Here is a 26,579-nt window from a genome sequence, read left to right as displayed (position 1 = left end):
ATGGATTTTTTCATTTATTGGAAATACTCTTCTTTTCTTTTGTTCTAATCCGCTGAACATTATGTCCTGTGCTGTTCTTTTAGGGCGTTCGTCTACCAGACCCATCGTTGTTCTGATGGCCTTTACCAATGCGTCTGTCTCTTCGATGGGGAAGCAACTGCGCCCTCCCTCCGAAGATAGTGAGGAAGTGTCGGATGTTGATGAATCACCAGAGTCAGATGTCTCGCTTTCTGATTTGTCTATACTGGACTCGGGAGACTTATGGCCTGATCTATGTTTTTTCCTCGGAATCTTAATGCCTTTGAGGGCACTTTCTACTTGATTTTTTATTAGGGTTTTCAGGTCTGACGCGAATGCCGGAGATTCCTCCTGGATGGTTTTTTCTATGCAGGACCCGCATAGCTTTTTTTCCCACGAGGGAGGTAATTCTTCTGAACATATCGCACACACTTTGTGCTTTGATTTGCCTGTACATTTTCTTCCCTAGGGAAAAATAAAAAAGTAATCTCATATTACAATATTACTTTCACGCAGATCACTCACCCCTTACGGTTTAAGAGGTACCGTCTCTGGCCTCGGGACTATATCCGCTGGGTTCGTCACCGGCCGTGTATTTCCCCCAGAGACTCGGCTGCGTTGTGACCCTGAGCGTCCACTGCTGCTGCGCTGCTGGGATGAAGCGTTCCCCTTGCGCTGATGTTGTGAGCGCGGACGTAGTACTTCCTCAGGTGAAGATTGTGCACACTCCTGTGCCTCTTGTTGCTCTTTATCGCTCATAGTGGTGTTTCTCAAAGTAGAGAGGATTTGCCACGTTTCCTCTATCGAGGACGCTGTTTTTAAACTTGCCGCCGGGAAAAGTGGTCACCTGCGCATGCGCGCGCGTCACTTCCGGTTCGCGGCACCGGCGTCCTATAGGGAGGATATTAATGGGGACGCCTGTGCGCGCGATTTAGCGTTCCGCCTGGCCCGTACTTCCGGTTTGGGCGGCGGTTCAGCGGTGCCTGCGGCGCTTTGCCTGATAGTGGTAGCGTAGCCGCCGCTACCCCCACGCACCTTTTAGCGGTGCAGAGGCTATATCGGTGACCGCCGTCACCTGCCTCTTTCCTCCCCCCTTTTTTTTTTTTTTTTTTTTTCCTTTTTTGGGGAAGGCAGGCTCGAACCTCTTCGCTGCCTTCCCCTGCAACACTCACCCGTAGGGCCCGCCGACCCCCGTGGTGGTGCATCAGGGTCGGATAAAAGGGGGGAGAAAACCGGCTGGGCACAGCCGTGACAGGGCGCCCCCTGTCAGGAACCGACCGGCCAGCTCCCTGGAATCCCACGAAGAATCCTTCAGGTACGTCGCTGTAGGTTCCCCGTCAGGGACAGGAAACCAACTGATGTGGGAGAGAGGTACGCCCTTTTTCATCTGTAGGTTTCCTGTCCCTGGGGGCGGACCCCTCTCTCCGTGGTGCCATCATGGGGATAGAGAAAATGGGTAATGAAACCCAAATTACATGGTCTTGTATAAGCACTAAGAACTATTTAAAGCGGTTGTCCACTACTAGGACAACCCCTTCTCAATCTGAATGTTCGGCCCCGTTAAAATAAAATACATCCCGGCGCCCTTCCAGCACTCATGTACCTGGGTCTCACATGTGGTTGTTACGTCACACGAGCCCAGTGCCCAATCAGCGTTGGCATCACTGTCCTCGCCTTCAAACGAATTAGTAATCAAGAGTAAGTCAGAACTGCGGCTCAAGGTGGGGACAGCGACACTAGTGCCGATTGGGCATAGGGCTCATGTGACAACAACCTCACGCGAGACCCTGGAACTGTACCGGCACATGAGGAGAGTACAGGTGTTTTTATTTTAATGGGGGTGAACATTCAGTTGAGAAGGGGTTGTCCTAGTACTGGACAACCTGTTTAAAGAGTAACTGCACTTTCAGGTGACTTTTCAGAATAAGGTCTTGTGTGAGTACATGAGGAATAACATGGTTTTGGGCAATTATAGGATTTTTTTACTTTTTCCTTCTGCAGGTTCTCTCTCATAATTTGCAACTAACTGAGCTAGTAGGAGGGGACTAGCTGCTGTGATGTGACAGCATGGAGGCAATTTACATAGTGGTACTGAGCAGTGTAAATGTGAATGCAGCTTGAACAGTGAGGTAATGATATAATGATATGATCAGAATCCACTACGGGGCGGGATTTCGAGCCTGGGCTACACACAGGCACGAGATGAATACATGAGGTGATGTGAGTTGAAGGGCAGCACAAACGATGCATGCCCGAAAAAGGAAAGCAGCCTTAGTGCTGCACAAGGTGGCTCTTTTACTTAAAAACGCCGGGGGGTGGGGTGACAGGTTCCCTTTAGTTAAGTAAAGGGATTTACTACTTTTTGCTCATGACTAGTATATAATCGAAATACGATTACATAAAGAAGCCCCTGCTAATGACTGATATGGAGAGTGAAACAAATGATGGAAAATACTCACAATGCATTATCAAATTTCCCTGAACTGTACTGATGAACATAAGAGGAGTAAGCCAAGTCTTCATGAGCTGTTGCCACGTGGATATTTTTTCCTCCAAATACTGACTGTCTGATGTCAAGGGCAGTCTAAAATCATTTAGGAAAAATATATTTTTTTTAGTATCAAAAAAGTAACATTTTATTCACACTATACCATATCGAATGTACTACTCAAAAGAATAATAGCGTGCTACATTGATATGTCACATTTACATTGAGCTCTCGAACAGAGTTTTGTGCAGATGCTTGGACTATAGCATAAGAGTGGCATATACAATTCGCAACGTTCTGACTAATTGTCAGCAGTAAGTGGGAAAATTATTATCATAGTGTACCTGATATATTGCAACGGACTGGCATATGTTGTCAACATTGAGCAGGTAAAATCCATAATCTAGTAAAGTATCAGAATATTTAGGATGCTTGGGTCCAAAATTTTCCCTTAACAAAAAGATAAAATACAAAACCAAATAGAATTAAATATGAAAAGACTTGATAAGCATTAAAAGCTTCAGAACACAACTCCAATCTTACCTGGCAAGGTACACTGCATGCTTTATTAACTGCTCGGCTTTCTTGAATTCTCGCTTCACTACACAAGCCTAAAACGAGCATTGAGATACATTAGATACAAATAATGAATCAAATAAATTACTGGTTTTATTGAAACGTCCAAAAAGTGTTAATGTCATTATGCAAAAGCTTTAAAATGTATTAATACATTTTATCCTCTAAGCTCTGGTTCCAGAAATGGCCACACAGTGCAACATTAGTAACAGTCCATAATAACATAGTTAGTAAGGCCAAAAAAAAACATTGGTCCATCCAGTTCAGCCTATATTCCGTCAGAATAAATCCCCAGATGGTCTCAATGGTGCTATCCCGACACCTCTGCTCCTTGACATCCAAAATCTATGTAAGCAGCTGCCAGGCAAGGTGATGCATGTCTGTGACGAGAGGCGTGAGGGCCACACAAACAGGTAATATGGGCCGTATGTAGCTCACAAGCTGCAGGTTGTGCACTCCTGGCGTTAATCAATACTTTGGGAAACAGCTACTTTAAAAATGATAGAAACAGCCTAGTTATTTACAGTTTCCCCATTGAAATTATTCAGATGGTCGTTATTTTAAAAGGCCTAAGAACTAATAGGCTGGTAGTTGCTAGCAACCTGCCTGTTATGCCCGCCACTGATCTCTACTGTCAGAGACCACCCCTGCCAATGCTTTTGAGGCTTCAGCTGACATCTCATGACAGAGCAGCGGCTCCTCTTCCACTCTGCTGACGGGACTGCCGATGTCATGCTGATTGACAGCAGGCTTCCAGATGCCCAACTACAGGAAGCTGGATGTCAATCAGCATGATGCCGGCAGTCACTTCCCGTCGACAGAGCAGCCCGAAGAGGAAGAGCTGCTCTGTTGATGCTGAGCAGCACAATCGCCAGCAGGAACAGTCCATGACTGCTCCGAGCCAGCCCTGGGTAAAAGAGGCAGGCAGTTAGCACAAAAACAAAAAAAAAAGTACTGGAAACCCCCTTTACTAAATAGCTACTGCACTTGTTGTTTTCTAAGTAAGACAGGAAAAGGTTTGGTCTCTATACAGATCTGCATGCATCACCCACATTCAAACATTAAAAACTTCTATATTCTCCAAACAATGGAAAGGTTTCGGGTTCTTTTGTTTCCCTTCTCCCAGAATTGCTTTTATAGAAAAAGCCAGCAGTTATACATGACATGAGTTCTCCGACATGCCTTAGAATATTACAGGCGCCTGTTACATTTCCACTGTACTATCTAAAACTTACACGTACCTTAGATGCCTGCCTCAAAACGTCTACTATCACCTTTACAGGAAGTCCACTGGTGATTTCTTTCATGGCTTCTATACACCATTTATAAGCCTAGTAAATAATACAAACAGGGATGTAACATTTAAGCCATAGTAGAAAAAAAAAATCAGATCCCTATATACGCAGTTTCAGTTGAAAATAATTAAATATTTCTAGGACCAGCCAGGTCATCAATATTACTAGAGTGGGAGTCAAGTTTGTGGCACCATCACCAATCAGGTGATTGAAGTCTGTGTTCCATTTTTTGGATGATGCCAGGAGATCAGCGGAGAGCAATCACATGACTACAGATTGCCTCAGCAGTAGAGTTGAGCGAATTTCTTTGAGTCCTCCCTTATTCGGCAAGCTATAGCGCTTACAGAATAAGCTGCAGAGAGAACCTAGATACACATGCACGGACAGCCTGTGTGTTGGGCTCTCCATGCATGTGCTGTGACACAGCCGCGACACAGGCAGCTGCGGCACTGATCAGACGGCGCGCTCCATGTATCCGGGTTCCCTCTACAGCTTATTCGGTAAGCGCTATAGCTTGCCTAATAAGTGGGGACCCAAAGAAATTTGCTCAACTCTACTCAGCAGCCACTAATCAGCTGTAGCCTTCAAATTGATCCCAAACCGGAAGAGATTTTATTCTTCTGGCTGCAACCCTCAGTATCTGCTGATTGCCTGCAGCAGTCATGTGAGCTCCCTAGCTGGAATGGAAAGCAGGCATCTCAAAGGGAAGTATATGATCTACAGCGGGCTGCAATGCTATGTACAGCCAGTACAAACTGTACAAAGCTGTATCTGATAAACAGTGAAGGTGATCAAGAGATCCTCAAGATTGAAGATCTGGAACGCCAATAACAGGGATCTGTAGCAATGACCTGAGTGGACCAGAGGTGCGCATGCTCTGGCTCCACTGCATTCATCGTCAATGGGACTGCAGAGTTCAATGCTTGGCTATTTCTGGCAGTCACATAGACAATGAATGAAGATGAGGAGGAGGAGGAGTACCTCTGCTCCATTCAAGACGGGGCTGCAAAACTTTGTTCAAAGGGCTCCAGAGCAACGATCTTCAGATTATTGAGGGTCCCAGCTGTTGGGCTGCCAGTGAGCAGTAAGTTATGCCCTATTCTATTTAGAAAAAGAATACACTTTAAAGCAATTAATCACAAAGTCATTTCTTATTTCAGTCTTGCATTCAAAGAGCAATAATGCTGTGGACTGATGTATCAAAGGGGTTAAACAGCTGAAATATGAGGGAATTTCAATCAGTTGTCATGGGGCTCTAGTTGAGTATTACAGCTGAGCTCCAACACCTATGTGGAAGATAAACGACCAGTAACCAGATGATCATTACAACAGATATATCAGTCCTAGTGCAGAAACAAGCATCAGTTCATGAAGGAATAGTATTCAAGTATCCTATAACCTAAGGGGCTAATACTCGTGACAAGGAAACGATTCATCAGTCTATGGGACGAGCACCTTTGTTTCCTCCAGTAAGTATGTTAAACCCCTTAGTGATGGAGCCAAATTCTTGAAATCTGACCAGTGTCACTTTATGTGGTAATAACTCTGGAACGCTTCAACATATCCCAGTGATTTTGAGATTGTTTTTTCGTGACACATCATACTTAATGATAATGGTAAATTTTGGTCAATATGTTTTGTGTTGATTTATAAAAAATATAAATTTGAGAAAAATGTTAAAAAATTAGCAATTTTCAAACTTTGAATGATTATTCCTTTAATCCAGATAGTCAAACCACAGCAAACCATTAATAAATAACATTTCCCACATGCCTGCTTTACATTAGCTCCATTTGTAAAATGTTTTTTTTATTTTGTTAGCATTTTAGGAAGTTTAAAAATGTAGCAGTAATTTTTCTTTTTTTCAAGGAAATTTACGAAATTTATTTTTTTAGGGACCTATCCATGTTTGAAGTGCCCTTAGGGGTCCCATGTATTGGGAAACCCCCAAAAGTGATACCACTTTAAAAACAGCACCCCCTGACATATTGAAAACTACAGTCAGGTAGTTTATTAACCCTTCAGGTGATTTTCAGGAATTAATGCAAAGTGGCATGATAGAAATGAAAATGTGTATTTTTAATCACCTAAATGCCTCTAACTTCTGAACAGGTTACAACAGCCGGCAGACTGTAAGGCCGCTATTTGCTCGTTTATTGCCATGGCAAACATCAGGACCACACAATCATGATCTGAGGGCACCAATTGGTATAAATAGGAAGCCCCCAAACTCTTAACCATTTTTATGATGTAGTCACACCAGCATCTAAGGGGTTAAATAGATATGGACAGTGCCAACACTGATCGTGGCTAATGCAATAAGTTGTTAGCTATAGTGTACAGCCGACAGCTGCTGGATTGTCACCTGTATGGGAATGCTATTCTCTTATATCTCAGGTCAGTTAAAAGACGTATTGGTGGTCATTAAGGGGTTAAATGGACTAAAGAGCAGGTGGCAGCTTTACTGAGGGACCAGCACTCTACAGTTTAATGCTTAGCGATATCACTGGGCAGCTTTGATTTAGATACACGGCACTGACCCAAAATTATATCATGTCTTGTCATTTGGCACAAGAAATTTTAGACCTTCGAGTGTTAAAGGGGTCGTCCAGTACTTTAATATTGCTATCCTTAGGAAAAGTCATCAATACAAGATTGGTGGGGTGCAACAGCCGGCACTAACGCTAATTAGCTGTTCCCGGCCAGATGTGATCAGTTGCGGAGTTGTACAGCTCTGAAATGCACAGCTCTGAAATGCACAGCGGCCATGGACAGGTACTGCACATCCACCCGTATTTGAATAAGTAAGGGTGGCTCTGCGGTACTCTACTACAGCCATTATGCAGTTGTTGGTTAAGTAGTATTCCACACCAAAACTGAGCATAACTGACCACCACCGGTACAAGAAGCAACTGATCGGCTGGGGTGCCGCACACCCACTGATCTGGTATTCTATCCTAAGGGCAGTCCATCAATATTAAAGTACTAACTACCCTTTAAATTGACAATTAAACAATAAAATTAACAAATTCATTAAGTTATTAGCGATGAGCGCAAGTGCTCGTCAATCTAGTTTGCCTAGTGTGCTCTGGTTTGCACCGAGTATTGCGGGTGCCTGAGCGACATGTTCGACTTAGTGAAGCCGCACGATTCAAGGCTGTTATACAGCCAGAAAACATGCAGAGATTGCACGTGTTTGTCAGGCAATCCCCGCATGATTTGTGGCTGTTTAAGGCTACGTTCACATTTGCGGTCAGCGCCGCAGCGTCGGGCGCCGCAGCGGCGCCGCATGCGTCATGCGCCCCTATACTTAACATGGGGGCGCATGGACATGCGTTGTGCTGCGTTTTGCGCCGCATGGCCGCAAGCGTTGGACGCAAGAAACGCTTCAAGTTGCATTTTTTTTGCGTCCAACTTGCGGGCAAAAACGACGCATGCGGCGCAAAACGCAGCGTTTTAGCGTGCGTTTTGCCGCGTTTTTGTTTGCGTTGTGCGCTGCGGCGCCGACGCTGCGGCGCACAACGCAAAATGTGAACGTAGCCTAACAGCTGTGAACCATGCGGCTGCAAGGACTTGAACAAGTCACTCAAGTACCCGCAATACTCGGTGCAAACCCGGGCACACTAGGCAAACTAGAGTAACGAGCACCTGCGCTCATCGCTAGTTATTATAGATTGCATTCAAGATGAAACCTCTACCTCGTCATAATGGCTTTTAGCAAAGAGCAGGGCACAGAGCTCTCCATACAAAGCAGCTTTGTTCGCATGTTGCCCATGCTTGGCTAGCTTGTCCATGTAACTCTGAGCAAGTTTGAAGGTTTCTTCTCCCAGGTGGTATTTGCAGTTTCCGTTTCTAACATGCAACAACCTATTAAGAAATTAAAAGACAATATACAGTATATTTACAAGCAGCACCAGGATCATAAAATGCCATAATGTAATAAATGCACTATAAAGAGCTTATGTAAACACATCTACACGTATACACACACACACACATTCTAGCTCTATACATACAAACCGTATGAAGGGCTAATAAAGGTCTTATCAGAGAGGCTGTAATGGGAAGAGGAGCTGGTGAAGCATGCCCGTTACCTGGGTAGCTTGCGGAGATGCGGTCTAGTGAGCAGGGCTACTAGGAATTATTCATTAAGGAGTCTGAAAGACCGGCTAATGAACGATTCAGCTTACTTTTCTCTTTCACAGGACTTTTCATACTCTAAATTACGGTAGTAACTTTGGTTACTATAGATGAGTAGGAAATTAATCGAATATACCTGACACAGCACTCCACCGCACGGAACCAATGGAGCATTTCATTATGAAGAGTACAGAGCTGTAGGCAGGACAGAAACACCTTTTCAGCATCACCATACCAACCGGCGTCTGAAAGAAAACCTCCTACAAGGCAAGAGATATATATAAAAAAAATAAAAAATAAAAGTTGGCATTTACAGTTTTGAAATTTAAAGGATTCTTTTTTGTTTTTTTAAAAGACAAGTTAAAAAAAGGAATAACCTTTGGAAAAAGTAAATGACTATAAAAATTTACATGTTATAAAGTATACTACACAAGTCGTATCATGAAACTTTTACATTTTGCATTGTAAAATCTGCATGACCCATTTAAAACCAAATGACAAAACTTCTACCAAAATATATATATATTTTTTTTTTTTCTCTCTCTCAGGTCAGCTTGTGTCTGAATTAGAAAAACCGGAATGGCACCAGATCTACAATACCACGTGTTGGATTAGACAATACTTATTTATTTGCTAGCTATAAATTAAAAATATTGCCAGTCACTATAAGCTACAAGAATGCTGCACAGTGATCATATAAGACTTCAAATAATAGAAGATTCTAGCCATCCTAGTCATCGAAATTGGGAGCTTCAGAACGGCAACAGTAAATTGAAAACTGTAGTACGACATAATAAATCCACGTCCAATCTCCAATAAATAAATCCTTCCAGGCAATGTAGCATCATTATTGAAGGGGTTTTCATCTTTTTAAATGTGTAAAATTGTAAAATATTTGTAAAAGCAAGTTATTTTGCAATCTACTTATTATTAAGAATCTTCTCCATTCTCAAAAAATTGAAATATTTGTAATCTAATTCTTTACTGCTTGGTGCCTAGGTTACCGGCCTCCCTTGCAGTCTATCAGCAGCGGATGGTTTCTGAGGCAAAAAGCGCATAGTGTTATAGGGCTTGTAAATACTTCGGGGGGGAAAATCGCTGGGATAGCTTCAGTGCATCTGTGATCTTCTGATTCTGCAGAGGTAAAGCGGCCACAGCTTGCAGCCTGGAGAGGGCGCAGTTCGGGCAAGCGGCTCCATCATGCTGCTGGTCCAAACTGTCAAACCATCAGGAGCAAGCCTGGAGGCAGGGGGAGACTGTGCTCCTGAACAAAAGTGGAGACAAACCCTTTACTATGTGATTAACCCCTTAAGCCCCGAGGGTGGTTTGCACGTTAATGACCGGGCCAATTTTGACAATTCTGACCACTGTCCCTTTATGAGGTTATAACTCTGGAACGCTTCAACGGATCCTGGTGATTCTGACATTGTTTTCTTGAGACATGTTGTACTTCATGATCGTGGTAAAATTTCTTTGATATTACCTGCGTTTATTTGTGAAAAAAACAGAAATTTGGCGAAAATTTTGAAAATTTCGCAATTTTCCAACTTTGAATTTTTATGCAATTAAATCACAGAGATATGTCACACAAAATACTTAATGAGTAACATTTCCAACATATCTACTTTACATCAGCACAATTTTGGAAACAAAATTTTTTTTTTGTTAGGGAGTTATAAGGGTTAAAAGTTGACCAGTAATTTCTCATTTTTACACCACCATTTTTATTTTTTTACGGACCACATCTCATTTGAAGTCATTTTGAGGGGTCTATATGATAGAAAATACCCAAGTGTGACACCATTCTAATAACTGCACCCCTCAAGGTGCTCAAAACCACATTCAAGAAGTTTATTAACCCTTCAGGTGTTTCACAGGAATTTTTGGAATGTTTAAATAAAAATGAACATTTAACTTTTTTTCACACAAAAATTATTTCAGCTCCAATTTGTTTAATTTTACCAACGGTAACAGGAGAAAATGGATCCCAAAAGTTGTTGTACAATTTGTCCTGAGTACGCTGCTACCCCATATGTGGGGGTAAACCATTCTTTCGGCGCATGGCAGAGCTCGGAAGGGAAGGAGCGCCATTTGACTTTTCAATGCAAAATTGACTGGAATTGAGATGGGACGCCATGTTGCGTTAGGAGAGCCCCTGATGTGCCTAAACATTGAAACCCCCACAAGCGACACCATTTTGGAAAGTAGACCCCTTAAGGAACTTATCTAGATGTGTTTTGAGAGCTTTGAACCCCCAAGTGTTTCACTACAGTTTATAACGCAGAGCCGTGAAAATAAAAACTCTTTTTTTTTATTTTTCACAAAAATGATTAATTAGCCCCCAGTTTTGTATTTTCCCAAGGGTAACAGGAGAAATTGGACCCCAAAAGTTGTTGTCCAATTTGTCCTGAGTACGCTGATACCCCATATGGGGGGGGGGGGGGGGGGGGACCACTGTTTGGGCGCATGGCAGAGCTCGGAAGGGAAGGAGTGCCATTTGGAATGCAGACTTAGATGGATTGGTCTGCAGGCGTCACGTTGCATTTGTAGAGCCCCTGATGTACCCAAACAGTAGAAAGCCCCCACAAGTGACGCCATATTGGAAACTAGACCTCCCAAGGAACTTATCTAGATACGTTGTGAGAACTTTGAACCCCCAAGTGTTTCACTACAGTTTACAAAGCAGAGCCGTGAAAATAAAAAATCTTTTTTTTTTCCCCACAAAAATGATTTTTAGCCCCCCAAATTTTTATTTTCCCAAAGATAACAAGAGAACTTGGACCCCAAAAGTTGTTGTCCAATTTGTCCCGAGTATGCTGATACCCGATATGTTGGGGTAAACACCTGTTTGGGCGCACGGGAAGGCTCGGAAGGGAAGGAGCACTGTTTTACTTTATCAACGCAGAATTGGCATCGGACGCCATGTCGCGTTTGGAGAGCCCCTGATGTGCCTGAACAGTGGAAACTCCCCAATTCTACCTGAAACCCTAATCCAAACACACCCCTAACCCTAATCCCAACGGTAACCCTAACCACACCCCTAACCCTGACACTCCCAACCCTAATCCCCACCGTAAATATAATCCTAGCCCCAACCCTAACTCTAGCCCCAACCCTAACTCTAGCCCTAATACTAATCCTAATGGGAAAATGGAAATAAATACGTTTTTTAAATTTTATTATTTTTCCCTAACTAAAAGGGTGATGAAGGGGGGTTTGATTTACTTTTATAGCATTTTTTATATCGGATTTTTATGATTGGCAGCTGTCACACACTAAAAGACGCTTTCTATAGCAAAAAAGTTTTTGCGTCTTCACATTTTGAGACCTATAATTTTTCCATATTTTGGTCCACAGAGTCACGTGAGGTCTTGTTTTTTGCGGGACGAGTTGACGTTTTTATTGGTAACATTTTCGGGCACATGACAGTTTTGATCGCTTTTTATTCCTATTTTTGTGAGGCAGAATGACCAAAAACCAGCTATTCATGAATTTCTTTTGGGGGAGGCGTTTATACCGTTCCACGTTTGGTAAAATTGATAAAGCAGTTTTATTCGTCGGGTCAGTACGATTACAGCGATACCTCATTTATATCATTTTTTTTATGTTTTGGCGCTTTTATATGATAAAAGCTATTTTATAGAAAAAATAATTATTTTGGCATCGCTTTATTCTGAGGACTATATCTTTTTTATTTTTTTGCTTATGATGCTGTGTGGCGGCTCGTTTTTTGTGGGACAAGATGACGTTTTCAGTGGTACCATGGTTATTTATATCCATCTTTTTGATCGTGTGTTATTCCACTTTTTGTTCAGCGGTATGATAATAAAGCGTTGTTTTTTGGCTCTTTTTTTTTTTCTTACGGTGTTCACTGAAGGGGTTAACTAGTGGGACAGTTTTATAGGTTGGGTCGTTACGGACGCAGCGATACTAAATGTGTACTTTTATTTATTTTTTATTTAGATAAAGAAATGTATTTATGGGAATAATATTTTTTTAAAATTTATTTAGGAATTTTTTTTATTATTTTTTTTTTTTTTCACATGTGGAATTTTTTTTTTTTTAACTTTTTTACTTTGTCCCGGGGGGGACATCACAGATTGCCGATCAGACAGTTTGCACAGCACTCTGTCAGATCGGCGATCTGACTTACAGTGCTGCAGGCTTACCAGAGCCTGGTCTGCACCCGGAAGTAATCCCTGCAGGACTCGGATGCAGCCCCGCGGCCATTTTGGATCCGGGGCCTGCAAGGATAGGAGGTAAGAGACCCTCGCAGCAACGCGATCACATAGCGTTGCTCCGGGGGTCTCAGGGAAGCACGCAGGGAGCCCCCTCCCTGCGCGATGCTTCCCTGTACCGCCGGCACACCGCGATCATGTTTGATCGCAGTGTGCCGGGGGTTAATGTGCCGGGGGCGGTCCGTGACCGCTCCTGGCACATAGTGCCGGATGTCAGCTGCGATAGTCAGCTGACACCCGGCCGCGATCGGCCGCGCTCCCCCCGTGAGCGCGGCCTATCGGCTTTGACGTACTATCCCCTCACTGGGAATTAAGTCCCAGGTCACCTTGACCGGATAGTACGTCATATGGGATTAAGGGGTTAAAGTAGAAAAGAATGCAAGACTGCTTACCAAGTACAAAGCCGATCTGGATTGCCTTTTCTTTAACATGAGCATCAGACTCTGCTATATATGAGCAACGTCGGCTAAAAGAATACGCCAACACAGAGGCTACTTTAACACCATGGTCCATTAACGCCTGAAAGCAGTGATGGAGTAAATGTCTATAGAGAGGAAAACAATACAATACTTTAAAAAAAGAAAGTTATTTTCAATAAAACATACACAGAACTGAAAAACTGGTTACATTTTCAATCCTTAAGGAACAAATTTGAATAATTCCTATTTACAGGGGTTGTCTCATAGGCGAGCACCCTTTTTATAATCCAGCAGATGTTTTGCCTTGGAAGCTGGAGCAGATCAGGCATTTTCCCTGCAGTGATATTAATAGTCAGCCATTCAGATGAATGACAGTCCTTTCAATACATGAATGGCTCCAATTCGCTAGAACTTTCTTACAGCCATAATAAGAAGGTTGGAAGATTGCTTCATTACTATTGGTGTAGTAATAGACGTATAGCCCTCAGTATTGATGGGGAGGCACATAAAGAATTGAAGAACAAAGCAATTTCCCAATAAAGGCTAGCTTACCTTTTATCTAATGCACGTAATACTTTTGCAAAAACTTCCAATTCACAGAATTCACTTCCAAGCTGGCAAAGTCTTCCTTGCTGATATAACTAAAAGAAAACAAAAAATGGCAGCTTTAGCAAGAACTATATTTAAGAAGTGCAAAGTATTTCCGTATAGTATACCACAATGAGGTGTTATTAAACATATGGTACAAAAATTGGAAGCTCATTTAGCTCTAAGTACAGACAAGAATATCATATGTACCTGTGATGTCCGTGTTAATGTCAGATAGCAAGTCAATGCAACTGAATAGGGCTCTTAAGTGGAAATAAAAAAAACAAACAAACAAACATGCAGCATCTACCTAGATATTATATATATTTTACACACACACACACACACACACACACACACACACAGCTCAAAAAAATAAAGTTAACACTAAAATCCCACAACCTAGATATCACTGAATGAAATATTCCAGTTGTAAATCTTTATTCATTACATAGTGGAATGTGTTGAGAACAATAAAAACTAAAAAGGATCAACGTAAATCACAACTATAATCCCAAGGAGGTCTGGAGTTGGAATGATGCTCAAAATCAAAGTGGAAAATGAATTTACAGGCTGATCCAACTTCAGTGGAAATGCCTCAAGACAAGGAAATGATGCTCAGTAGTGTGTGGCCTCCACGTGCCTGTATGACCTCCCTACAATGCCTGGGCATGCTCCTGATGAGGCAGCGGATGGTCTCTTGAGGGATCTCCTCCCAGACCTGGACTAAAGCATCCGCCAACTCCTGGACAGTCTGTGGTGCAATGTGACGTTGGTGGTTGGTGCAAGACATGATGTCCTAGATGTGTTCAATCGTATTCAGGTCTGGGGAACGGGCGGGTCAGTCCATCGCTTCAATGCCTTCATCTTGCAGGAACTGCTGACAATCCAGCCACATTAAGTCTGGCGTTGTCCTGCATTAGGAGGAACCCAGGGCCAACCGCACCAGCATATGGTTTCACAAGGGGTCTGAGGATCTCATCTCGGTACCTAATGGCAGTCAGGCTACCTCTGGCGAGAACATGGAGGGCTGTGTGGCCCTCCAAATAAATGCCAGCCCACACCATTACTGACCCACTGCCAAACCGGTCATGCTGAAGGATGTTGCAGGCAGCAGATGGCTCTCCACGGCGTCTCCAGACTCTGTCACGTCTGTCACATGTGCTCAGTGTGAACCTGCTTTCATCTGTGAAGAGCACAGGGCGCCAGTGGCGAATTTGCCAATCCTGGTGTTCTGTGGCAAATGCCAAGTGTCCTGCATGGTGTTGGGCTGTTAGCACAACCCCCATCTGTGGACGTCGGGCACTCAGACCATCCTCATGGAGTTGGTTTCTCATCGTTTGTGCAGACATACACATTTGTGGCCTGCTGGAGGTCATTTTGCAGGGCTCTGGCAGTGCTCCTCCTGTTCCTCCCTGCACAAAGGCTGAGGTAGCGGTCCTGCTGCTGGGTGGTTGCCCTCCAATGGCCCCCTCCATGTCTCCTGGTAGCGCCTCCAGCCTCTGGACACAACGCTGACAGACACAGCAAGCCTTCTTGCCACAGCTGGCATTGATGTGCCATCCTGGATGAGCTGCACTACCTGAGCCACTTGTGTGGGTTGTAGAGTCCGTCTCATGCTACCACGAGTGTGGAATTACAACCAACATTCAAAAGTGACCAAAACATCAGCCAGAAAGCATTGGTACTGAGATGTTGTCTGTGGTCCCCACCTGCAGAACCACTCCTTCATTGAGTGTGTCTTGATAATTGCCAATAATTTCCATCTGTGGTCTATTCCATTTGCACAACAGCATGTGAAATTGATTGTGAAACAGTGTTGCTTCTTAAGAGGACAGTTTGATTTCACAGAAGTTTGATTTACTTGGAGTTATATTCTGTTTAAGTGTTCCCTTAATTTTTTGAGCAGTTTATATTTTAGAGATCAGAGCCATGATGGCCCTTTCTCCTGTCATTAGGACACTTTGCACAATGATTAGTCAGTGATCTTGCGACTGACCAATCACAGTGATCAATGTGGTGATCTGCTGTTTGAAACTGCCATTGGCAATGTTCTCTCACCACACATCTATATGCGATGACAGTTTGAAGCCACAATGAAAATGCATGTCATGGTGCAGGATCTCACACCTGACCATGATGTTCATTTTTGTCATAGGCTGTTAAAGGGATATTCCCATCTCCAAGATCTTATCCCAATATGTAGTAAGGTTAAAAGGAACCTGTCACCCCCAAAATCGATGGTGAGGTAAGCTCACACTCATCAGGGGCTTATCTACAGCATTCTGTAATGCTGTAGATAATCCCCCGATGTTACCTGAAAGAGGAGAAAAAGACATTAGATTATACTCACCCAGGGGCGGTCCCGCTGCGGTCCGGTCGGATGGGTGTCTGAGGTCTGCTCCAGCGCCTCCTATCTTCATTCCATGACGTCCTCTTCTGGTCTTCACGCCGCGGCTCCGGCGCAGGCATACTTTGTCTGCCCTGTTGAGGGCCGAACAAAGTACTGCAGTGCGCAGGCGCCGGGCCTCTCTAACCTTTCCGGCGCACTGCAGTACTTTGCTCTGCCCTCAACAGGGCAGACAAAGTACGCCTGCGCTGGAGCCGCGGCGTGAAGACCAGAAGAAGACGTCATGGAATGAAGATAGGAGGCGCTGTACCGAAACTGAGACGCCCATCGGAGCGGGACCGCCCCTGGGTGAGTATAATCTAATGTCTTTTTCTCCTCTTTCAGGTAACATCGGGGGCTTATCTACAGCATTACAGAATGCTGTAGATAAGCCCCTGATGATGGTGAGCTTACCTCACCATCGATTTTGGGGGTGATGTTTATTATTAAATAGAACCTAACATTTATTTTTAAATGTTTTTCCACCCCGTAGACTGCAGCTAACTGTGGTCAACCCTGTACTAGGGCACACAGAGTTTCAACAAAATCTAGAATAAGGACCAGTTGAAGAACCACATTTTCCGCCCAAAAACAAACTTACGGTAGATTTTCTTGGCATAAAAAGTGTGACCAAGGCTGTAGAAACTCAGCAGATATTATGCAGACATCTGAAATTAATGACCTCTTTTGCCTAGCACCACAGCCTGGAGAAGCCTGTCCCCGTGTGCCCTCGTCACCCTCTACACGTGACACAGACTGGCACATTGTACGACTGCACTTTGTTTCTAGCACCTATTAGAGCATGACGGAACGGACAACTGTGTGGAACGGTCTCTCAAAAGGAATAGTTTTATGTCTTACAGGCTGACGCCAAAGAAATGTTGTAATCCGGGTCATGGTAGACAAGGCTATATAATGGATTAGTCGCAGGCTGTAGCAGGTAGCGCCCAAGACACCTCAGGGAGAAAATACAACGTACAAAATGTAGAACTGCATAATGAGCATCCAGACAGCTCTAATGCTATACAACGGTGGCATTTTTTATTGGAGTCCCTAAATGAAAGCCGAAAATCCCACACAGAATTTTATGTCTTATTTCTGTAGTTTTTAACCACCCGGTCCCTTAGGCTGTGTGCACACGTTGCTGATAAAAACGCTATAAAACCGCAAAAAAACAGCATACAATATGCATCCCATCATTTAGAATGAATTACTCAACTTTTGTGCACATGATGCGTTTTTTTTCGCGAAAAAAACGCATCGCGGTAAAAAACGCAGCATGTTCATTAATTTTGCGGGTTTTTTGCGGATTTCCCACTATAAAATGCATTAGGAAATGTCCGGAAAAAAAACGCACCAAAACCGCATGCAGATTTCTTGCAGAAAATTTCAGGTTTTTCTCAGGAATTTTCTGCAAGAAATCCTGACGTGTGCACATAGCCTTAGGCTTCGATTCATCAAGGACAATTGTGACTTCGCATTTTTAGGTCAGTCCTTGTCAGCTCTACCTGCTTTTAGGAAACTGGGCCATAACCGAGCGTGACAAAGTCAACTGAAACATTTGTTATCATTTATGCCACAAAAAAGGCGTTCATTATGCAACTGCACACCAATTCATTCAGAGGCGTACGCCGCTCAACCCTTTTCCACTGAAGCCAGTCTTCACCAGGTGTCATTTTATGCAGAATTAACACTGTAATGCTTCTTCCTATCCCAGCAATTCGGAAAAAGGTTTCTCCTAACACACTGTACTTTAGGTTCATGGTAAAGTCATGTTGTAATGTTATGCGCTAGAGAAAAGATCTGAAACAAAGGCGTGGTCTGGTCTAAAAAGATCAGTCTGCAGTCACTCTGTGCAACTGCACACTTGTGAATCCCCCTGTGCACACACTGTGCACTGTGAGGAGTCGCCAGGGACTGGCAGGTACGCATGCGTTATACATACTGCCGGCCAGAACCCGAGTAGTGGGCACGGCCTCACTCCATACACTTGTATAGAGAGGCCATGCCCCGACTAGTGCCGCGGCCGTCCAGTGGGCTGCAGACTTGTGAATCCCCCTGTGCACGCACTGTGCGCTGCGAGGAGTCGACAGGGACAGGGACTGGCAGGTACGCATTCGTTATACATACTGCCGGCCAGAACCCGAGTAGTGGGCACGGCCTCACTCCATACACTTGTATAGAGAGGCCACGCCCCGACTAGTGCCGCGGCCGTCCAGTGGGCTGCAGACTTGTGAATCCCCCTGTGCACGCACTGTGCGCTGCGAGGAGTCGACAAGGACAGGGACTGGCAGGTACGCATGCGTTATACATACTCCCGGCCAGAACCCGAGTAGTGGGCACGGCCTCACTCCATACACTTGTATACAGAGGCCACGCCCCGAGTAGTGCCGCAGCCGTCCAGTGGGCAGCAGACTTACCAATTTAGTCCGGACAACTCCTGTCTTGTGGCTGTCGAACAGCTGCTAGACATACAGCCATGGCGACTCAAACATAGGATCAGAGTACGCTAAAGATACTTTATTAGCACTCGAGCACGCTCGGATAACACCTTATCTGAACTCACTCACTCATCACCATCATAATTTCCCACGTGTCAACTTTATATCAGCATCATTTTTGGTAACATGCTAGAAGGGCACAAAGTTTAATTTTTTTTAACAAAATCTTCAAAAACTTTTTTTTTTTTTTTAAAGGAACCACTAAACATTTGAAGTGACTGAGGGGCTTAGAGTAAAAAAAAATAAAAAAAAAAAATCAAGAAACCTGCATGATTTTGAAGAATTTGGTACAAAAACCATAAACAAATACTCAAGGACAAAAGAAGAATAAGGACTTTGGAAAAGAAAACTGCAAATGAGGATTCGGACCTAGAGTCTTTTCGATTCAAATTGACACAATGCAGATTTGTTGCTGGAAATGTGTCACATAGAAGTGACTGGGCTGTTAAAAGCACATTATTCAGAAAAATGGATCAGCTGTAGAAATCTACAGCATGTGAATACTTTGACGTACACTAATATTATTGTTATTATTAAGTCCTCCCCAAGAAAAAAAAACAAAACAAAAAGCATTTATGAAAAAGTATTTAATCCTACAAGAGTTGGTTCTAAGCACAATGTAAGCCATATTAGAACACGGGATTCACGGATGACGGACTGACGCCTCATCATTATGTTACCTTTTCTAGACCCGTCTTTTGCGCTTTAGAATAGAGACGGCATGGGAAAGGTGCATTGTGTGGGCAGCTGTGTAATCAGAGGGAGCGTTTTCACAATCAGCAATGCATACTAGGGGGGGGGTGTAAGCTTTAAAAGAGGTTGTCCAGCCTTGTTTATTCATTTTATTTAATAATTAATTGATTATATTAAGCCAACATATAGTGCAGCGCTTTATAGACATCATAGTCCCCACTGGACCTTACAATCTACGGTAATTTCCCTAAAAGCCTTTGGTGTATGGTAGGAAGCCATCCTTGGAAAACGCTTTATGGCCATGTTATGGGAGATCGGAATCAGGCCATGTAGATGAAGCCTAATGCTGCTGTCCTTATTTCATAGTAACATTACTCATGTTTTTTTAATAGTTAACTACGCTTAATAATTTACAAAAGTCTTTTTTTTTTTTTTAAAGTTACGATTCGTATTTTAGGCATTGCTAAAATCAGGACTGTGGGGTCGGTAAGCAAAACCTCTGACTCCTCAATTTCCCTGACTCCCGACGCCACAGCACTGTCTGGTTTTATTTTTTTTTCCATGGTGAGCTCTCGAATCAAAAATATGGTCGTGTTAACGAGCCCTTAGAATGGAGTGACAGTGCGCTTGCTAGACCTGTGCTTTTTACCTATAGGGCTACCTATATGCTCGACCTTTTCCAGAAGCCCCATAAAGGAATGAGTGGAGCGATAGTCAAGCAACTGACCTGCCACTACATTTTGTAATGGGGATAAAAAAAAAATGTTTGTTCTGCCGACTGGTGTGGGTCTTCTAGCAATGGGACACCCACCGATCAGCAAGTTATGGCCTATCCTCTGGATAGATGGGAACTTGTTTTCACTGCACAAGCCAACCACATTAGACAGCAGACAGTCATATGGTGGCTCAGGGCAGCACGGTGGCTCAGTGGTTAGCACTGCAGCGCTGGAGTCCTGGGTTCAAACACCACCAAGGACAACATCTGCAAAGAGTTTGTATGTTCTCCCCATGTTTGCGTGGGTTTCCTCCGGGTTCTCCGGTTTCCTTCCACATTCCAAAGACATACTGATAGGGAATTTAGATTGTGAGCCCCAACGGGGACAGCGATGATAATGTCTGTAAAGCGCTGCGGAATATGTTAGCGCTATATAAAAAAAAATAAAGAAAAAGAAAGATATGGTTGTACGGCTGACAGCTATCTCCCCGACTCCCACATACAGCAACGCTTGGCCAGGCATTCTTGTGTTCTCTATTACTGAGTAGATAACAGACTTCTCTGGTGCCCACTTCTTTTCAGGGAGAATAAAATGATGAAACTCAAACTCATCAGGCAAGATACGTTCCTCCCCGACATCATCCATTGAGGGAGAGTCGGACGGCCCCATACACATTAGCCTGTTCTTACATTAGACTTTAGTGTAACATCTAGATTGGGCTGCACAGCAATAACAAACCAAGAGGTTTCCGGTTCTTATCGTAAAGGCGTTGGCCACTACCTGATGGACAAGCTACACTTCGCCTCTGGCCATTTCTCTGCAGGTACACTGACAAACAAGGATACATGGCCGCTGATTTGCTGCCGCCATATCTGTTCCGTCAGAGTGATGGTCACTTTTTAGCAGGGAACAAGAGCTGAGATTGTTGGAACTGTAAGGGTCCAGAGGCAAGCACACCTGCACTGTGGGGCTGTTTAACAAATTTGTCCTTTAGTGGATGACCATTTTTAAAAGTGGAATTGTGGTGCCGTCATTTCTGCCGTTGAGGTGAGGGGTGCAGATGACTGACTCCCATACCTGCGCCTTGGTATCGTGCATGCATCTTGGCAGGTATGTGGGCTCAATGTTATTGGCACAATTTCATGAGGGCGTTCACGATACCCCTTTAAAAGATGTTGTCCACTACTCGGACATCAACTTCTAAAGCCTGATGCTTCCCCCTTGTAAAATAACACTTGTACTCTCCTCCTGTTCTGGTGCCATTCCAGTAGGTTTCGCAACTAGCTGTCCCAGGGATTGCATGACATTGTTATGTGATCACGGCGGCCAAGCGGTGCTGGCTTCACTCTCCCCGACTGCGGACAAATCACATACATCCGAAGGAATGGAGAGCTGCAACATCATCAGATGTCCAGATGATTCAGTACCAACGCAGCTAGAACGGCACCGGTATCGGAGGGGAGTATGTTTTATTTTACAAGGAGGAAACATGAAGATTGAGAAGGCGTTGTCTGAGTCTTGGAGAAACCGCTTTAAGGGGGAAAAAAAAAAATATGATGGGGAGAGGTCATAAATTGCATTAAAACAACTTACACCACCAAGCACCTGAGGATCTGAGATCTCCTGGATGTTTAAGAACATCTTTTTATGTTTTCACAACCCCCATGCTAGATTAGTGATTGATGCCTTTGGTTGAATATCTGGTTAAATGGAAAGAAAAATAATAAAATTATAGCAATGTAATAAGCATCCAGAAAACCATAATGACATCTAAATGAGCTGATAATCTGATTGGGCATTTGCAGGAGCGCCCTTTCCAGATTACTGGCTCTATAAACCTGCCTGTGATCACCCGATGAATGAGCAAAAAGCTCATCAGTGGGTGAATGGATTACCGGTATTTGTGCCGGTATAAAAATGATCATTGTCAACAATACATCGCCCATGTAAATGGGAATGTGCTGTTGACAGCACATAAGGGGCCAGAGCCATCATATTAACAATCGTGCTGTTCCCTTAATTTCTTGCTGTCTTATGTGAAAAGGCCGATAAAGGAGCGCTGACCCAGTGGTTTACTGTCAGTCACTGCTCATAACTAGGAAGAGGAGATAAACCTCATTCAGAAGGTAAAAATACGGACCTGTTGTAAGTCTGCGTTTGGCAAGTATCAGGTTTTATCAGCAGTGATTTTATTGTACCTTGTGGATAAATTACAAAGCCTACCCTAGGTTTTACAACGTTTATTACAGACAGTGCACGGACTGCACACGGACCCCTAGGCTTGTACAGGTGGTGCTGTATTCTCCAATCTGGATTTTCCGGACCCGGCAGACTCCTGGGCACATAGGTGGCTGCTGAGTTCAAGTGCCGAGACCCCTGTACAGTCCGTGCTGCATGGTCTGTGCTTGGACTGTGACATGTGAATGCAGCATCATTTTTATCTGTGACTCTATAGAAAAAGGGACTGCTCTCTGATATGCAAATTGCATGCTTGCGGACACGTGACTGCCCACTGCCAGCCCCGAAATGGAGAATCCTGCGGGCACGCACTGTGGGACTTCACAAGTCTTAAGTCACACAAACTGGGACAACCCCTTTAAGGCTCTTTTGGTAAGTGAGATGATGCCACTTTTGTACAAATAACATGTTATGATGTTCTGAAAAAAGCTGGACTTTGATGGCTTATAGTCATTGTGAACCTTTGGGGACCACTGTTGTCATGGAAGAGTCTGGCAGTGCCATTCTTTTCTTCTGTTTGATAATAGAACAGATCTATGTAAATAATACAGCAGATTGTAACCAGGACTGAGAAGTCTGAGTTGGAATAAAATGGACTGACAATAAATAATACATTGGTACAGTAGCTCAGTGCAGGATGTGCTGTAAAGGTTTTCAGAAGAATGTGGGAAAGTTCAGAAATGTCCTATAAATGTCTGTTCTGTTCCTGATCTAAGGATCTCGGCTTTTACCTGAGATTAATCTGTGCTGCACTTTATACACATGCTCATTAGGGACATTAAATCAATGGGGTAATGCAGCATGCAAAAAAAATAATAAAAGACAAAAAAAAAAAATTGCATAATGAACTAGCTTCTTCCATAAATTGGATGAAACTCACCCATTCAAGTCTATGGGTGTGCAAAAAAAAATAAATAAATATGTATATAGTAATAAGATGCCATGTGGAAACAGTGTAGCATAGGTTTTTTACGGATGCACAGCAATTATGTGCCATAGAGAAATGTAAATGTTCTTGTAAATTATTAATAGTTGCTGCTGTAAATAATGATTATATGCAGACTGCACACATTTGTCAAGTGAGAAAAAAAAATATATAGTCTCACTTTTATAGATGAAACGGTTTATTTTTTTTTCTTCATATATATTCTTGAGTGAACCTATCTTTATATAGAGACAAAAGTTCCTACTTCAGCCAATTGTTGGCGGTCCCAGGGGTCAGACCCCCACATATCAGCAAGTGATAACCTATACTGTAGGTAGGTGATAAAGGGTTGTCTGGTGAGAACAAGTTACCGGAACTCCCTATTCATGGTCAGGGAATCGGTATAAGAAAGTTATGTCTCCCTGCATAAATCCGGAGGTCTTAGAATTATGTAGATCTGTGTACCATAAATTTTAGTTACTGCAAATTATGTACTCCTCGACCAAATATATCACGATTTTTTTTTTTTTTTTTACATCAAAGTACTCTCAGATGACATCACAAAAATGTGCTTATGATGATGAAAGACGTGGAAATCTTGGTTGCTCATATTTGACTAGCTTAGAAAAGTATGGCAAGTGTATGTTCAAGTGTTTACTAATCAGCATGATTCCAGCAATATTTCCACCATTACCATTCCTACAAGAGCGGTCACCCAGCATCACAGACCTCTGATCGGCAAGCGCTGCCTGTCACACCACAGTATGACAGTACACAAGGCTGATCACTAAGCCCTAAAACTGAGGAGCAGTCCCAGACTGTGTTCGGCAGGAGAGAACTACTCCTATATGCACATCATTATTGGGACTGAGCAGCTATTGGGGGGCATTCCCCCCAGATTACAGGTGCTGAAATATGCCGCCCTGTGTGGATAAGATTTGTCCAATTGTCATCCGTACGACTGGGATTGTTTATCTATAGCGAATACAATTGTATATGCACCCCTAAATCCTGCATGCCCAGCATGCTAATATCTGCGTCAGTTTAATGCTTCCTACAACTTTATTCTAATGTATAGGAAATGCTTTCCTGTACAATGGACCACCACAAAAAAAGTATACATATATCAATAACTAGAAATGTGCCCAAAAAACAAAATCAGTTGTGACAATAGGCTGTCTGTGCTCACTGGCTACAAATCACAAAGAATAGACTTTGCTTGACCAGGACATTAGCAATGCTCTGCCTGGACTGACAGCTGACCGGTCTGTGACCCACAGACATTTACAGGCTGGATGACACCACATCATTACACTACAGAAGAGAAATATCCAGCACAAGCCACAAGCACAGGACAGGCTACACATCAGTGGTGTGCTCGCTGTGCAGCCGTTACACTACACCTCCCACTGTCTGAAAAAGCATTACTACGCATGGTGGGAGTTGTAGTCTCAGGGCAACTGGAGAGCATGGATCATTTCTGGTATGCATAATCCCCACAATGTCATCATATATACACACACACACACAGTGCGCACATCCGTAGATCATACATACTGCATCATACACACCGTGCATACATCCATAGATCATACATACTGCATCATACACACCGTGCATACATCCATAGATCATACATACTGCATCATACATACTACATCACACACACACTACACATCCGTAGATCACACACACACACACACACACTACACATCCGTAGATCACACACACACACACACACACACACTACACATCCGTAGATCACACACACACACACACACACACTACACATCCGTAGATCACACACACACTACACATCCGTAGATCACACACACACACTACACATCCGTAGATCACACACACACACTACACATCCGTAGATCACACACACACTACACATCCGTAGATCACACACACACTACACATCCGTAGATCACACACACACTACACATCCGTAGATCACACACACACTACACATCCGTAGATCACACACACACACACACTACACATCCGTAGATCACACACACACACACTACACATCCGTAGATCACACACACACACACTACACATCCGTAAATCACACACACACACACTACACATCCGTAGATCACACACACACACACACTACACATCCGTAGATCACACACACACACACACACTACACATCCGTAGATCACACACACACACACACTACACATCCGTAGATCACACACACACACACACACACACACACACACTACACATCCGTAGATCACACACACACACACACACACACTACACATCCGTAGATCACACACACACACACACACACACACACTACACATCCGTAGATCACACACACACACACTACACATCCGTAGATCACACACACTACACATCCGTAGATCACACACACACACACTACACATCCGTAGATCACACACACACTACACATCCATAGATCACACACACTCACACACACACACTACACATCCATAGATCACACACACACACACACTACACATCCGTAGATCACACACACACACACACTACACATCCGTAGATCACACACACACACTACACATCCGTAGATCACACACACACACTACACATCCGTAGATCACACACACTACACATCCATAGATCACACACACACACTACACATCCATAGATCTCACACACACACACTACACATCCATAGATCACACACACACACACACACACACTGCACTGTTACCTTGTAGTAGACGTCGAACTGGATGTTCTCGGGCAGGCTGCGGATGTCCCTCCGGGCTCTGCTGTAGTTATCCACCACTGCGGAAATAGCCGTGTTGTACAACGTCTCCGGGATCCACTCCAGCTCCACCGCCGCCATGTTCCCGGTGCCCCCGGGCAGAGCTCACCGCTCCCCCTTCTCTCCGGTTATGGCAGCGGCCCGGGAGCTCGGAGCTTCTTCCTTTCCTACTAGGGATGTAATTCCGTCAGCTGTCACCCCGTTGTGGGCACACTATGCCTCCCCGGTACCCAGCCGCTCCTCCCCGGCACTGTCATACACCGGCGCCGCTCTTATTTATTGTTGTAGGAGAACATTTAGCTTTCTATATCGCCTTCATCGCAGAACGTGAGCAGTCACGGCAATGATGTCATCACGCACAGGGGAAGTGGCGTGTAGGCGGGAATAAGATGAGGTGGATGACAGGCGGTCACGTGGGGTGTGATGCCGCTGTGATGCCGGAGTGATGCCGCTGTGACCGGTGCTGGTGGGCGGGGGGAGAACAGTTGTATCCAGACCCGGATCTCCGGGGCCCGGCCGCTATGGAGTGGGATTTCCCACCGCACTGACAGCGTTTGGGTGAATGTGCTGCACATTAATGGC

General features: G+C 43.9%; 1 protein-coding gene across 1 annotated transcript in view; it reads right to left on the bottom strand.

Moving 5' to 3' along the window:
• The window catches only part of APPBP2 (amyloid beta precursor protein binding protein 2), a 47,198-nt gene extending 20,841 nt beyond the window's left edge, over positions 1–26,357 (bottom strand). The window contains exons 1-9 of the mRNA XM_077296232.1: positions 25,941–26,357; positions 13,727–13,815; positions 13,148–13,299; positions 8,654–8,777; positions 8,076–8,244; positions 4,324–4,413; positions 3,050–3,117; positions 2,851–2,956; positions 2,478–2,602 (exon numbers count right to left, since the gene is read on the bottom strand). Of these exons, the coding sequence (XP_077152347.1) occupies positions 2,478–2,602; positions 2,851–2,956; positions 3,050–3,117; positions 4,324–4,413; positions 8,076–8,244; positions 8,654–8,777; positions 13,148–13,299; positions 13,727–13,815; positions 25,941–26,078 (1,061 nt within the window). The 5' untranslated portion in view covers positions 26,079–26,357. The remainder of the gene's footprint in view (positions 1–2,477; positions 2,603–2,850; positions 2,957–3,049; positions 3,118–4,323; positions 4,414–8,075; positions 8,245–8,653; positions 8,778–13,147; positions 13,300–13,726; positions 13,816–25,940) is intronic.
• Positions 26,358–26,579: the final 222 nt, after the last annotated feature.

The sequence above is a fragment of the Ranitomeya variabilis genome, chromosome 3 (assembly GCF_051348905.1).
Source record: "Ranitomeya variabilis isolate aRanVar5 chromosome 3, aRanVar5.hap1, whole genome shotgun sequence".
NCBI lineage: Eukaryota > Metazoa > Chordata > Amphibia > Anura > Dendrobatidae > Ranitomeya > Ranitomeya variabilis.
The sequence above is the reverse complement of the archived record's forward strand: the minus strand, read 5'-3'. Positions and strand labels throughout refer to the sequence as shown.